General features: G+C 37.1%; 1 protein-coding gene across 9 annotated transcripts in view; it reads left to right on the top strand.

Annotated features, from left to right (window-relative positions):
• The first annotated feature begins 9,949 nt into the window (after positions 1-9,949).
• The window catches only part of ankrd26 (ankyrin repeat domain containing 26), a 35,603-nt gene continuing 33,580 nt past the window's right edge, over positions 9,950-11,972 (top strand). For 8 of the 9 annotated variants that reach the window (XM_079679897.1, XM_079679898.1, XM_079679901.1 and 5 more), the window contains exons 1-2: positions 9,950-10,013; positions 11,071-11,365. In XM_079679897.1, coding sequence (XP_079536023.1) covers positions 11,166-11,365 — 200 coding nt within the window. In that variant the 5' untranslated portion in view covers positions 9,950-10,013; positions 11,071-11,165. Of the gene's footprint in view, positions 10,014-10,500; positions 10,789-11,070; positions 11,366-11,972 lie in introns of those variants that run through there. The other variant, XM_079679896.1, reaches the window with a different exon arrangement.

Genomic DNA, 11,972 nt, shown 5'->3' with positions numbered 1-11,972 from the left:
ATTTCATTTCTTGTTCAACATGCCCTTGACGACTTCCCTTGGTTCTTGCCCTCGAAGGAAATCATTGCAGCATCATAAGTGTAATTTGGTTTATTGGAAAAACTAAAGTGAAGTCATTCTCTGAGGGCTGAGTGCAACAAGTGAACAAATAGGGTCACTCCACAGGATTTTAACACCCACAATGCATTGCAAGGAGTAGATTAATACATTGTAAGAAAACAAATCTAATGAACCATAAATACACTAACATGCTCTTTTAGCTTTTCTAATTGATATTTTAGGGCTGTAAAGGTGAAGGCTTACATGTGTATTATTTCATATGCTTAGTGAAGATTATTGAGAAAATCTCATTTGAAAAGATAATCAAACTGAAAAATGCTTAACAACTAATTGCAATTAATACTGTTGTTATTTGTGTGATTTTATTGTTCCCAAAACGATCTGTAAACCAATGGAAAAAATATAAATCCATAGCAGTAATGTTAATCATGATACATTTATACAGATACTGCCTACCTGAAACGCCTCAATTAGACTCCCTTGTTAACTTAGTGACATCACTATGTAACACTTGCTAATGCTCCAACTCATTGTACATGATTTGCCAAGGGGCAGGAAGTTATTAATCAGTTGACCAATCAAAACAAAGCCAGCTTACCAACCAGAGCGGATTGGGCTTTCTTTATCCTCAAGTAGCCTCCTTGCAATGTCTTTTGTTAAGTTTTACCAAGTGCTAAGGGGAAATAGATGAGAGGAAATAGAACTAATAATAAAATGCAGCCAGAGACTTGGCCCCCTGGTAAGTCTCCCTGACTTGTTCATCTGTTTTGATGAGTCACTGTCCTCACACAAAGCTGGGAAATGTCACTCAAAGACAAAGAAGGAGAAAAAGAGCATTCTGGTTTTTGAACCATTATCTTCCATTTGTCATATATCAATATATCATCACATTTTTACCTATTTTTAACTGATGTTTAGACTAAAATAACAATTTATTAGCAAATGTTGGATTATTTTACGGGTATTTAATTTTTTTAGGTGTTTTTAGCTTGTAAATGTTTCTGTATTATATATGAAATGTCTCAAATTATAGATTTGTAAGTAATATATACAGTATATCCAATACTTTCTGTTTAGTGTCTGGGCCCCTATATTCTCAAGTCCCATTTTGCATATCTCCATTATTTCTTAAGCGTGTTTTTGTATTTTTAACAAAAATAATATTTGTGAACATTTGAATTTAATTGAAATTGTTTCCAGGTTTTTGGACCCAGTATTAACTTGTGATGATTTTCTGTTGGTTTGTGGTATCCACAAAAGCAGCGTCTGTACAGCACATCATGGTGAGGGGAAATGTAATTGTGGTAAGAAATGTAGTATGTGTAGCCGGCCACAAGTAATCACACGTGTGACTCAGAGTTTCCTAATTGCTGAACAATTTTCCGTTCACAAACGCTCACAGTTATTTTCGAATAGGGTGCATGAAACGTGAACTGCTTCATTAAATATATGCAGTTTTTAAATTTCCCATCTACTATTACATGGAGATTTCAGAAATGTAGCTGCCTTTGCTTTAAAATAACAGTATGGGGAACCAATCACCTCTTAAACACATGTCGGCAGTTCAGTTGTTCAAAATCATAGAGGATGAATTGATTTTCAGTGGAATCATTCAGTTTCACAGCAGGAAGTAGTATTATGTGGCAATCATTAAGCTTAACCAAAAGAGAAAATGCAGTAGTCAACACTGAAAGCTTGGGTTTCTATATTATCAAATCCTTTAAGTTAGTGAGCATTAACTTTTCCCAGCTATATAAGACCACAATCATTTTCTAACCTTAAAGGAATACTCCACAAAACATTATTTTTTAAATATAAAATACTTTGACTTGGACATCAGCTTCAATCAGTTTGGATTGACCACAATGGATTTGAACGGCAACCCAGAGTTACTGCGAATAAACGCTGCTCTGTATATTCAGTATATTCCAAACAAGTGCTGCTACTGCAATACGAAGTGTGTTGCTCTTCAAGCATATTAAAAGTGATTCTTTGAAACGTATGGACAATTTAGCCCAAAGCCATACACATACGTATAACTACACTGAAAAAATGAAGCATTGATTTTAATTAAATGTATTATGTCAACAGGTTCCACATAATTGTATTTGGTTAGTTGAAAGCAATAGTTTTAACAAGTATTTGTTATTTAAACTTAATATTATTGCTAACCTAAAACAATTATATGCAATATTTGTACGTAATACATTTATTTAAGTCAACGTTTCAAATTATTTTCAGTGTAATGAAATTCTTGATAACTACTCCATCATTTCCAAAATGTATGAAGAAAGTGCACAGAGCTTCATATTCTGTGTTTTTTGTTGATGCCTTAAAGCCAACATCGTATTGCGACCGGATTTCATCACATGCATATCACTAACATCGAGCACTGAACATCTATCAGAATATGTGAATAAAATGAGTTTTTGGTGTGTAAAATTGAACTTTAATGTCTTAAGCAGTTTGAGACCGTCTCATACTTCATTTTGTATTTCATGTAGAAAACGCAATTTAAAAAGCACTGCAACGCAGCCTCAGGTCTTATCTCTGAAGTAGGCTTCTTTAACACTCTTCTACCAGATGGTACAAAATATACATATTTTAATTAAGTCCTCCACAATTTAAATAACAGTAGAAGGATCTTAAATCTGATACATAATTTAGTTAAATTAACATTTAAATGAGGGTAATGAATGTACGATGACATGGTTTTCTTGGTATTTATCTAAAGACACACTGAATTTAAGCAGGAAAGTGTGTTTATCCTTTCTCTCCACTGTGCATCGTAAAATTCCATGGGATTTGATTTGGTTCCCATTTGTTGTTGTCTTCTAGATCCATATGTTTTGATGTTAGCCCGCTAATGGGCATGCGAACTAGCAAACTGGCCTCCAATGAGAAAATAAACAACTCTTTTACTGAGCCAGGAGTCCCATTATGAATGATTCCCTGAACACTGTTATGCACGACAGGTGGTAACAGTTGAACTTCATCAGATGTGTTTATGTAATGAAGATATTAAGCATTGTTTGGTTGCCAGGGATTTACTGTGTATCAAAGTTTGTTTCTGTGAATCAGTCAGGAAGTCATGTGAGCGTTTGTTTAGAAAAAAAGGACTGGAACATGTATACAACATTATATTGACTTACACACATTTATTTGCATTGTTTGTCCTGTATGAAATGTTATGGTTTATTTTTCTTCACGCAGAGACGACACACACAAACACGCACATATGAAAAAAAGTACTGTTTCTACTTAACAAACTTTTGGAAACACGAGTAGAGAGCAATTCATTTCAGCAGTAATACAAATAACAGCCTTCAAAATGTATTCAATATGTATGATAATAATAATAATAATCTAAATAGTGAGTTTTTATCCCACTTTATCTCTATAATTTGATAACACATCAACATCTCTTACTACTGCTCCGTTGTCCTTAATGTGTTTCTCATGGTTGGTGACTCGTTAAACATTCCCATTGAGAAATTGCATGCCAACACACTTCCCCCCCCGCCTTCTCAGCTGATGTGACTCAAGCTGTCGCGGTGCCTTCTTGACAGCAAGCCAAGGTTCCCAGCCAAGCAGATGATGAGAAACAAAATCCTTTCCAGATGTTCCGACCCATGGCCCTCATTTCTCCAGCGAGGAGCCAAAAAAAACAGGGGTGATTTCCTTTCAATCTACAACAGCAGGACTCGTCCCTGGTGTCCCTGATTGGGGGTGAAAATATATGGCTATGTCTGTGGTCTCACGCACTGACCCCTGAGAGTGCCTCGTAAATTTGAAATAACACAACCCCGTCAATGCATGGTGCTGAGCGGCAGACATGAACATGTTAAATAAGGAAATGAAAAAAGCACATCTGACCATTAGATCAGATTGAACCTCTTCACCGCATGAAACGGAATATTGTCTCGGACTTCTGTCTTTATGATAGAAAAATAAACATTAGATTGTGTGGCTCATGCAGTTTCAGACATCTGCTTCAAGCTGTCTTTTCTCATGTTTCGATTTCCTTCCTTTTCCTACCTCACTCATGCTGGACACCATGCTTCTGTCAGGCGAGAATGCAGCTTTCTTCTAATGAATAAGATTATGTTTCTACTTTTAATGTGATTAAAACACCATGCCCAAATCTCTGGAGAGGGATAAAGTTGATCAAATCCAAACAAAAAAGGAATAGTTGTACTGGCAAAGATCACTGATATGCTAAGCAGGCTGCTAATAACTCACATTTCTGATGATAAACGGGGTGTGAATTGATGTCGAGCATTCACACTTCTGTTGATTGCCGAAACAGATTGAATGTGCAGAAGCTTGACAATGGATGTTACTCTTGTGAAAGCTGTGGGAAGGTATGGTTAGGTTGTGTCTGTGTAAGTGTGTGTGTGGCGGAAGGGGGGGAATTATGAATACACCGATTTACATTTTAAGAACACAGACGTTGTTCAGATCAAGATGTTCCAGAAAGGAATTGGGTGGAGGAGCTTCAAAGTATGTGTATCCCTCTTCTTTTGCAGTTCACATCTCATTTAAAGCGGCTGCTGGTTTTCATCATCACTCTTTGGACAGTCTGCTGGAGAGAGCAGCACACGTTGTAGCACCATCAGTCATTTGTGCTTGACACTATTTAAGTTTAGCGAGCAAAGCCTTTACTCAATCTCAGACCGTTCACTGCATCTGTGTTACTCGAGTCCATCTTTATCATGTGTGCTTTCACTAATGAGATGACTAAGATGTTACAGGGTTTCATCTCCTCGCATGTTATTAAAATAATATAAACAAAGTTTGCCCACCTTGACCCCGAGTTATGTGTTTTGCACTTTCTGTGCATGTAAAAAAATGGCTGCAAGTTGACTGGTAGATGGGAGAGAAACTCCCTCTGGAGGGAAATTGGGGATTTTGGTCTTTGCAAACTATTACCATGCACAAACAACTGTAGGCTACACTACAAGTGAAAACCCCTAAAAGCATAATAAAGCCTTTTGAATCAAATGTGACCAACAGATTAGACTCTTAGCATTTAGATCATTGGTACAATACATAAAAGGTGGGGTCTATAGATAAGTTTGAGAAACCGGCTCGAGATACACTTTTTGTTATGTTCCATGGAATGCTCTTAACATCCTGATAGCAATGAATATCTGAAGTGCTTTGACAAAAGATCCATTAAAAAATGTCATCTGTGGAAGCCGTAGTACTCTAAAAAGCACGACCAATCATTTTAGCCGGCCCAGCTAAAATAACTGGATGGCCAACCTGCCTGTCAGCTTTCCATCTGTGCACAAACTTATCTCGTGCCCTCATTGGTCATGTGCGCGTTTGTGTGTGTTGGAGGAGGGGCTCTGTAAGGAAGTGGCAGATTTTTTCCGGCTGTGTATTTTCAAATTCTAGCGCACTCGAGCTGGCTTCTCCAAAATTACCTACCCCACCTTTAAATGTCTTGTTTTGGTGATGTGTGGGTGAATAAAAAGCAGAGAGATTTCCAGGTTTGAACTCGTTATTACTGCCAAAATATTAGGCATATTTGTGGTTTTAAAACATTTGAGTCCAAGAGTGTTCTAACAATCTCCCAGTTTTGTTTATTTGTTTCTCAAATATCACATCCAAGTTCTGTTGAAGCCTATTTTGAGCTTGAGAAGAGAGCTTCTGAACTATTTAATGAAATGTATAGTTTTACATGAGGACCATATGAATTCTTAAGTTAAATTAATCAGTAATTTACCCTTTTTCATACTTACTGTTTGTAATAAAAACACCCATTGCAGCACTGCTCTAATTTCAAATATACAGTGTGCCCTGTAGATGAATCGTTGCCCTGTATTTCACCACATGTCGTAGAGTATTCATATATATCCTTCCATACATTCTTGGGGTCAGAGGGGAGCAATAAGAGACAATTTGAGGAAAAGGGTATTTCGACATGCACTTCCTTAAAGCTTGCCCCATTCAAAGCAAACACATAAAGTGACCTTAACCCTGAAGCCACTTGAGTTGTTTTAAATTAACCGTACCACAAAAAGAACATGAAAGACTTCAGCTCTCGAATGAAAAACAGCAAATAGTTCACATAAAGGACATAATGGACTTCCTGCTTTAAACCCAACTGCCTCAGAGCAAAAGGAAAACGTATGGGAATATTGTTCCCCTGTGAGTTCCCAATTTCCAGTTTAATGTCACTATTCATGGCCTGTGACAGAAATCTATAGGCATGAAGTCAAGTGGCTGGGCGTTCAATTGCAGGAAACAAACATTAAAGATCGCGTGACAAATGCAAATATTTTCTTGTGGAAACAGAAACAGTTTCCCTACAAGGACCAAAATCCATCTGCATATCGACATAGATGATGTAAGATTAAAGTATATTGAATGTGGCCATGCATACTCAATATGTTATTTTTGAGATGCATTTATAAATAATCACCCACTAAGTCAAGCCTCTCTTTCCCTCCGCATTCACTCACTCTATGAATCACTGAAAAGGTTACTGATCCGTAATTCCTCTGTGAATGTCGTTTTTCTTCTGCCCATGCCCAATATCCAGCGCTAACACTAACACCTTTCACCGCTCTTGTAAGGGACCATTTGTGGACTGTCAGTCAGTTTGATGAGGTGTGGATTAGCTCCCTGTGAGAGACAGCTCAATCTTGTGAGGCGGTGTTTTGGCAGGAAAACACTTGTTTGTTGCAACTGTATGAAGTTGATGTTCAAGGTGTTTTTCTATAAACACTATCAGATAACTGGAATAGCTCAAGTTGTTATGTTATTTTATGTAGTTGGCCTCTTTAAATAAGCATGATAAATATAAATGAGGTGGACATATGCAAACCCCTGTCTTGTTTACCTTTTCTAAGGGACTTATGAACTCTGGAGGATAAATCCAACTGACGTCTGACGTTTCCTCCAGCACCATGAAGCTTACACTCTTATTTTTTAACTGACATGTCTAGCAGTGTGGTTGTAGATTCTTCTTAGACTGTATACCGCACAGTATAGCCGTAAAAGGACATCAATGAGCTGATCAAAGTTTACATCAGGACAGAGGAGGAGATCAGTCTGTTGAGTTTATTGGTACAGATAAAGCACAGTACTGTGATGATGTGATGATTATAATAAGATGAGAATATAAATCATATTGCAGATAAGATCAAACCCTGAATGAACATTAAATAACCTAATATGACTGTTGAAATGATGAAAAGATTAAATGAACACAGTTTTATGTCTGTTACATACCAGGACTGGATGGGAATGTTAATAAAACTGGGGGAACAAATAAAGCATCCTACGGTAAAGGGCCGAGAGGCAGGCAACAAAAAGGATAGGGGACACAGATATTGTTTGGGATTAGAGCCATACTCTACACTAACTTACATTTATGTGTAATATATATGAGACATATTTAACAAAGCTTCATAGTCACTTGTGATGTTATCTCCTTTAACCTCAGGTGTATTAATAATAACAATAAGAATGACCTTATAAAGGACACACAGAGGGAATGCATAGCACACTAAATGTGAAACAAAACACACAACAAATACAGCCTAGGCCAGAATAATAACATGTATGAAAGCCTGCACATACATCATAAGATAAGATCTCTTATTATGGCACTACACTTTGTTGAAGTTGAAGTCATCATCGTGATAGGCCACGATAAGTCTCTACATGCTTCTTCTATAATTACACCACAAGTGAGCAGTATATAGCTGGGTACAAAACGCTTTAAATATAAACAAATTGTGAATTTACAAGTGAGCATAATAACTTCTGATATCTTTATCATCTGATGAGTCATTTGACAATCGTTAGCCAAGATATGTTTCGTTACATTCTTTGAGAGAATGACCAGATGATAAGAATTCCAGAAATACTATTCTGTCTTATTTTACTTCCAACAACCACAATATCAATCTTCTTAGCAATTTACGTCATAAGTGTTTTTGATGGATGGAGTTTTTTACAATTTACTAGTTTTACATTCTATCATGTATTTTAATTATAGTATACATTTTAGTGGGGATTGTTTGTACCTTCAAATCAAAGTAAAATCAAGGTAGACAGGACACAATATAACATCAGAGGGAGATGGCTGGCTAGTTGGTTTTGAAACAACTCCTCATACAATTGCTCCAAACCGAGAAAGTGACAATTTGAGCAAGTGTTGCAACAACAAAGTAACTACTCTTTTTGCAACAAGGATTGGTGGCTTAGAAAGTCTAGCTTAGTATTACATCAAAACATCTTATTTGCAGTGGCGGAGGGCTCCAACCAAGAAAATTGCCTGTCATCTATAATCTGCAAAAGACCTGCAAAGACAAGAAACATTTCTGTGTCAGCGCTTGTTTCACAAATAAAGACGGAATATAGATTTTTTTTTTCTGTTGCTTTGAACTTTTACTCAGCCTCTTGACAATTGGCTGTCAAAAGAAATTGGTTAATGGTTCACATATAACAAGCACCTGGGATTTGAATTGACATACGAGTCAGACTCATTGATCCTGGCTTAAAAATATCCCAGATCCCAGCAACCGACAGCGTCACAAGCATGGATTGTTGACTCCAGATATTTCCTCTCGCAACAGGGTGTGAACTCAGTGGACCTGCACAATGCAGGCATCACTCAACAATCGGTGTGGTCTAAGATAGGTACATCCTGTGTTGTAGACTTATTTATATACTATTTTTGTCAGTGATACATGTCTTACGATCCTGTGGTTAGAAAATATTCAAATCAAAAACTCTCTTAATCTCTGAATCGCTTGGAAATTGGAACTCATAATATACATTTCCTTACTTTGCTCTTTGCAACTCGAATACATTTCTAACAATGATGCTTTGATCGACTGTGCTCTGAGAAAGTGAAAGTACCTTGTGCCAGTTTAATTATCTTTATTGTATTGCTCTGTACTATTTTGTTAAATTATAATTCAAAATAAGGTATAGTTATTTGACACCTGAACAGAGCCAGTCAGGGTTGGATTGTATTTGTCATCTCGCTATAGACTCTTACAGTACTTCCTCTAGCTGCAATTCTCACCCTGTACTGTATATAGCATTCATATTGCTATCTCACACCTTTTAATTGTTCTTACTTAGTGGCATCATTCCCACTTGGTTTCTACATCATTTAGCATGCAAAGCACGACTGAATCATTTCCCTCATGTCACACATCTTATCTGTAGACTTTGTGAAAGCAATAAATGAATCATCATAATTATAATAATTTCAATTTGACATTAAAAGGAGATATTCTCATATACACTTGGAAATAAACGCTGCTCTCAAATGATTGTTTGATGTGTATACAATTAAAATACCATGTTGGCGAGACAGCCTATAGACAGGGGAGAATACAACAAAAAATGTGTACAAAAAAAACTTGCTTTTCTGGAAACAGAGATACACATAGGAGATCTTGTGCATAAAGATTAACAAAATGTGTGTCAAAGATGTCTTAATTCAATTTAATGGCATTTTGAGTGCATATACTGAGGTTGAATTGGATTGCATTATATTGAGTATTTCTGTTCATTGCTGTACACTAGAAATACATTACAATATGACAGTAGACTTTACAACCATTTTACATTTTAAGGTTTGGATGTGAGCCCCTGCCTGCATTCTTTTATCATAACAATTGATAATTTGTCAAAAGAAAATATACGGAGCTAAAGTGTTATCTACACTGCAAACATAAGATTTCAAGACAAATGTCACCATCAAGCGGTACACTTTTGACATTGCACAACAAACCTTCGCTTCCAACAACCCTCCGTGACTGGTCAACCAACCTTTTACAGAGGCCGCCTATTGGTTACTCGTTACCGTGAACTCGTATCTGATTGGTTCATTCTAACCCCAAACAGCCAGCATGTCTTTGTCAGTTTTCTTTCGTTAGCGCAGCTCTCTGTAGTGTTCTGACTCCGACTATCAACAGGTTAGTGCTTAAGTTAATAAGCAGTACTGTATACACATATGCTTGCGTAATGCTTAGCTTTAAAACATTACTTGATTCCTTTTTATTCGTCTTAACTGTATACTTCTTAGTAACCTAGCTGGTATTACTCACTTCGGTTCTGATGTGTGGAGTTTGCTAATTAGCATTGATTTAGCAGGGTTAAGTCTGTTTCACATCAGGATAGCATTAGCTAAAGAGTTCTTCACTCTTGTTGGAAGGACAGCACAAGTGTCTTTGAACCAAACCGAGTCTTTGCCTAGTAAACTGAAGCTGCAGCGACAATCCCAGCTGTTCTTGTCTCTGCTACAAATCCATTTTTAAATGTGGCGGTTTGCATCATTTGTGAAGTGACGACGTGGGAGGCAGCCAACGGAGGTTAGGTTGCTAGGCAACAACTAATCCAGAATATAGCTTTTGACACTGACCAAAACTCAAGCTTTTTTATTTTATATGAGCGTAGTATGTGTTGCAGTGAGTGTTCCGTTACAGCATTTAAAAAAACAGTAGGTTTATTGAGTTCTTGGCATTAGCAACATAGGATAACCTTTGGTATTTAGCGTTACGTTAGCATACCATTTGCACAGTTACCATAGTAACAAGATACAAGATCTATAGAGATGCTATAACCAACGCCGAGTAACGTCTGACAATTTGGACGGGCTCGGTTCTGTGCATCGTAATAGCATTAACATGGCTCTAGTGAAACGTTGATATGCGTTGCTGCTAAATAACGCAGAGGACGTCCTTGTTTCAGGTATGGATAATAAAATGACGGTACGTGTAGCTTACTGTCGTTAGCATGACAGCTGTGTTTTTACAGTCACCTAGAGCTACATTAAGGTAATTAGATACTTAATGTTATGCTTAGTAGCATTAGTTGATTACTTGCACCGCATGTGCACTACAGCTAGGTTGTTTCACTGTATATTTCTGTATGAAGAAGAGTGTTTGTGGGACTTATTTAACGCTGTTGAAGAAACACCGCACTGTTTTATAGACTTATAGTTCTAATCCGCTTTGCACGTTTTATTTTTAGGGATGGGACAGCCGCCTGTGGTGATCCTCCGGAGCCTCATGAGTGGCAGGTAACGTTAGTGACGGTGCAAAAGCAATGTTGTGCCGTTGTGCACAATGAAGAAAATATTCAGCTTCACCAAGAAAAAGAAACACCCGTCCGGTACTCCTGACAATGGGAGTGTGCTTTCTGTTGGCTATGACCTGAAAGACAAGGACCTCGGGAAGGTTCACAAGGCTGCATCAGGGGGTGATCTGGCAAAGTTGAGGCAGCTCGCCAAAAAGAATGATATCAATCAACTTGACAAGGAAAACAGGTAAGTGGCTTTGAAGCACTTGTTGTCACATCTTTGAAGTTGTACAGTATGTTTTATTAACCCTGGTAATATAGTCCACATGCATATCTTAATAAATGTTATTTTATTTGTATTAGATATACTTCTCTACTGTATATCTCTGTTGACACATTATGTTTAACCATATTCTTTCACTCTTTTTAAAATTGGTATGTATAGGAGTCCACTATTGACCCTTGGCCTATTTTAATACTGTATCCCTTTGTTTAACAAATGAGTTGATTCAAAACAAAAACTGTTCCCCCAAAATGAATCCAGCCAATCAAATGGATCAATTTCTTGTGCTCTTGAAATAACAAAGCTCTTTTTAAGAATAGTATTGCAATACTAGTAGAGCCATAGTTTTCATAATGTAGCAGCTTTAGGATATATTGTTGATACAAGTATTGAAACCGTGTCTTTGTATTAGAGCTAGGTAAGACATGTTGTTCAGTACTTTTGACTGTAAACAGCAAACTGCCGTCTTTTTGAAGCAACAATTCAAATGTACATGGCACCCCATTGTTTCTTTTCTACTTATGTTTCAAAGTGGGATCTAGTTACCATTTACAATTGGTGTCTCAAAAGT

This window comes from Notothenia rossii, assembly GCF_949606895.1.
Source record: "Notothenia rossii genome assembly, chromosome: 5".
Classification (NCBI taxonomy): domain Eukaryota; kingdom Metazoa; phylum Chordata; class Actinopteri; order Perciformes; family Nototheniidae; genus Notothenia; species Notothenia rossii.
The sequence above is the reverse complement of the archived record's forward strand: the minus strand, read 5'-3'. Positions and strand labels throughout refer to the sequence as shown.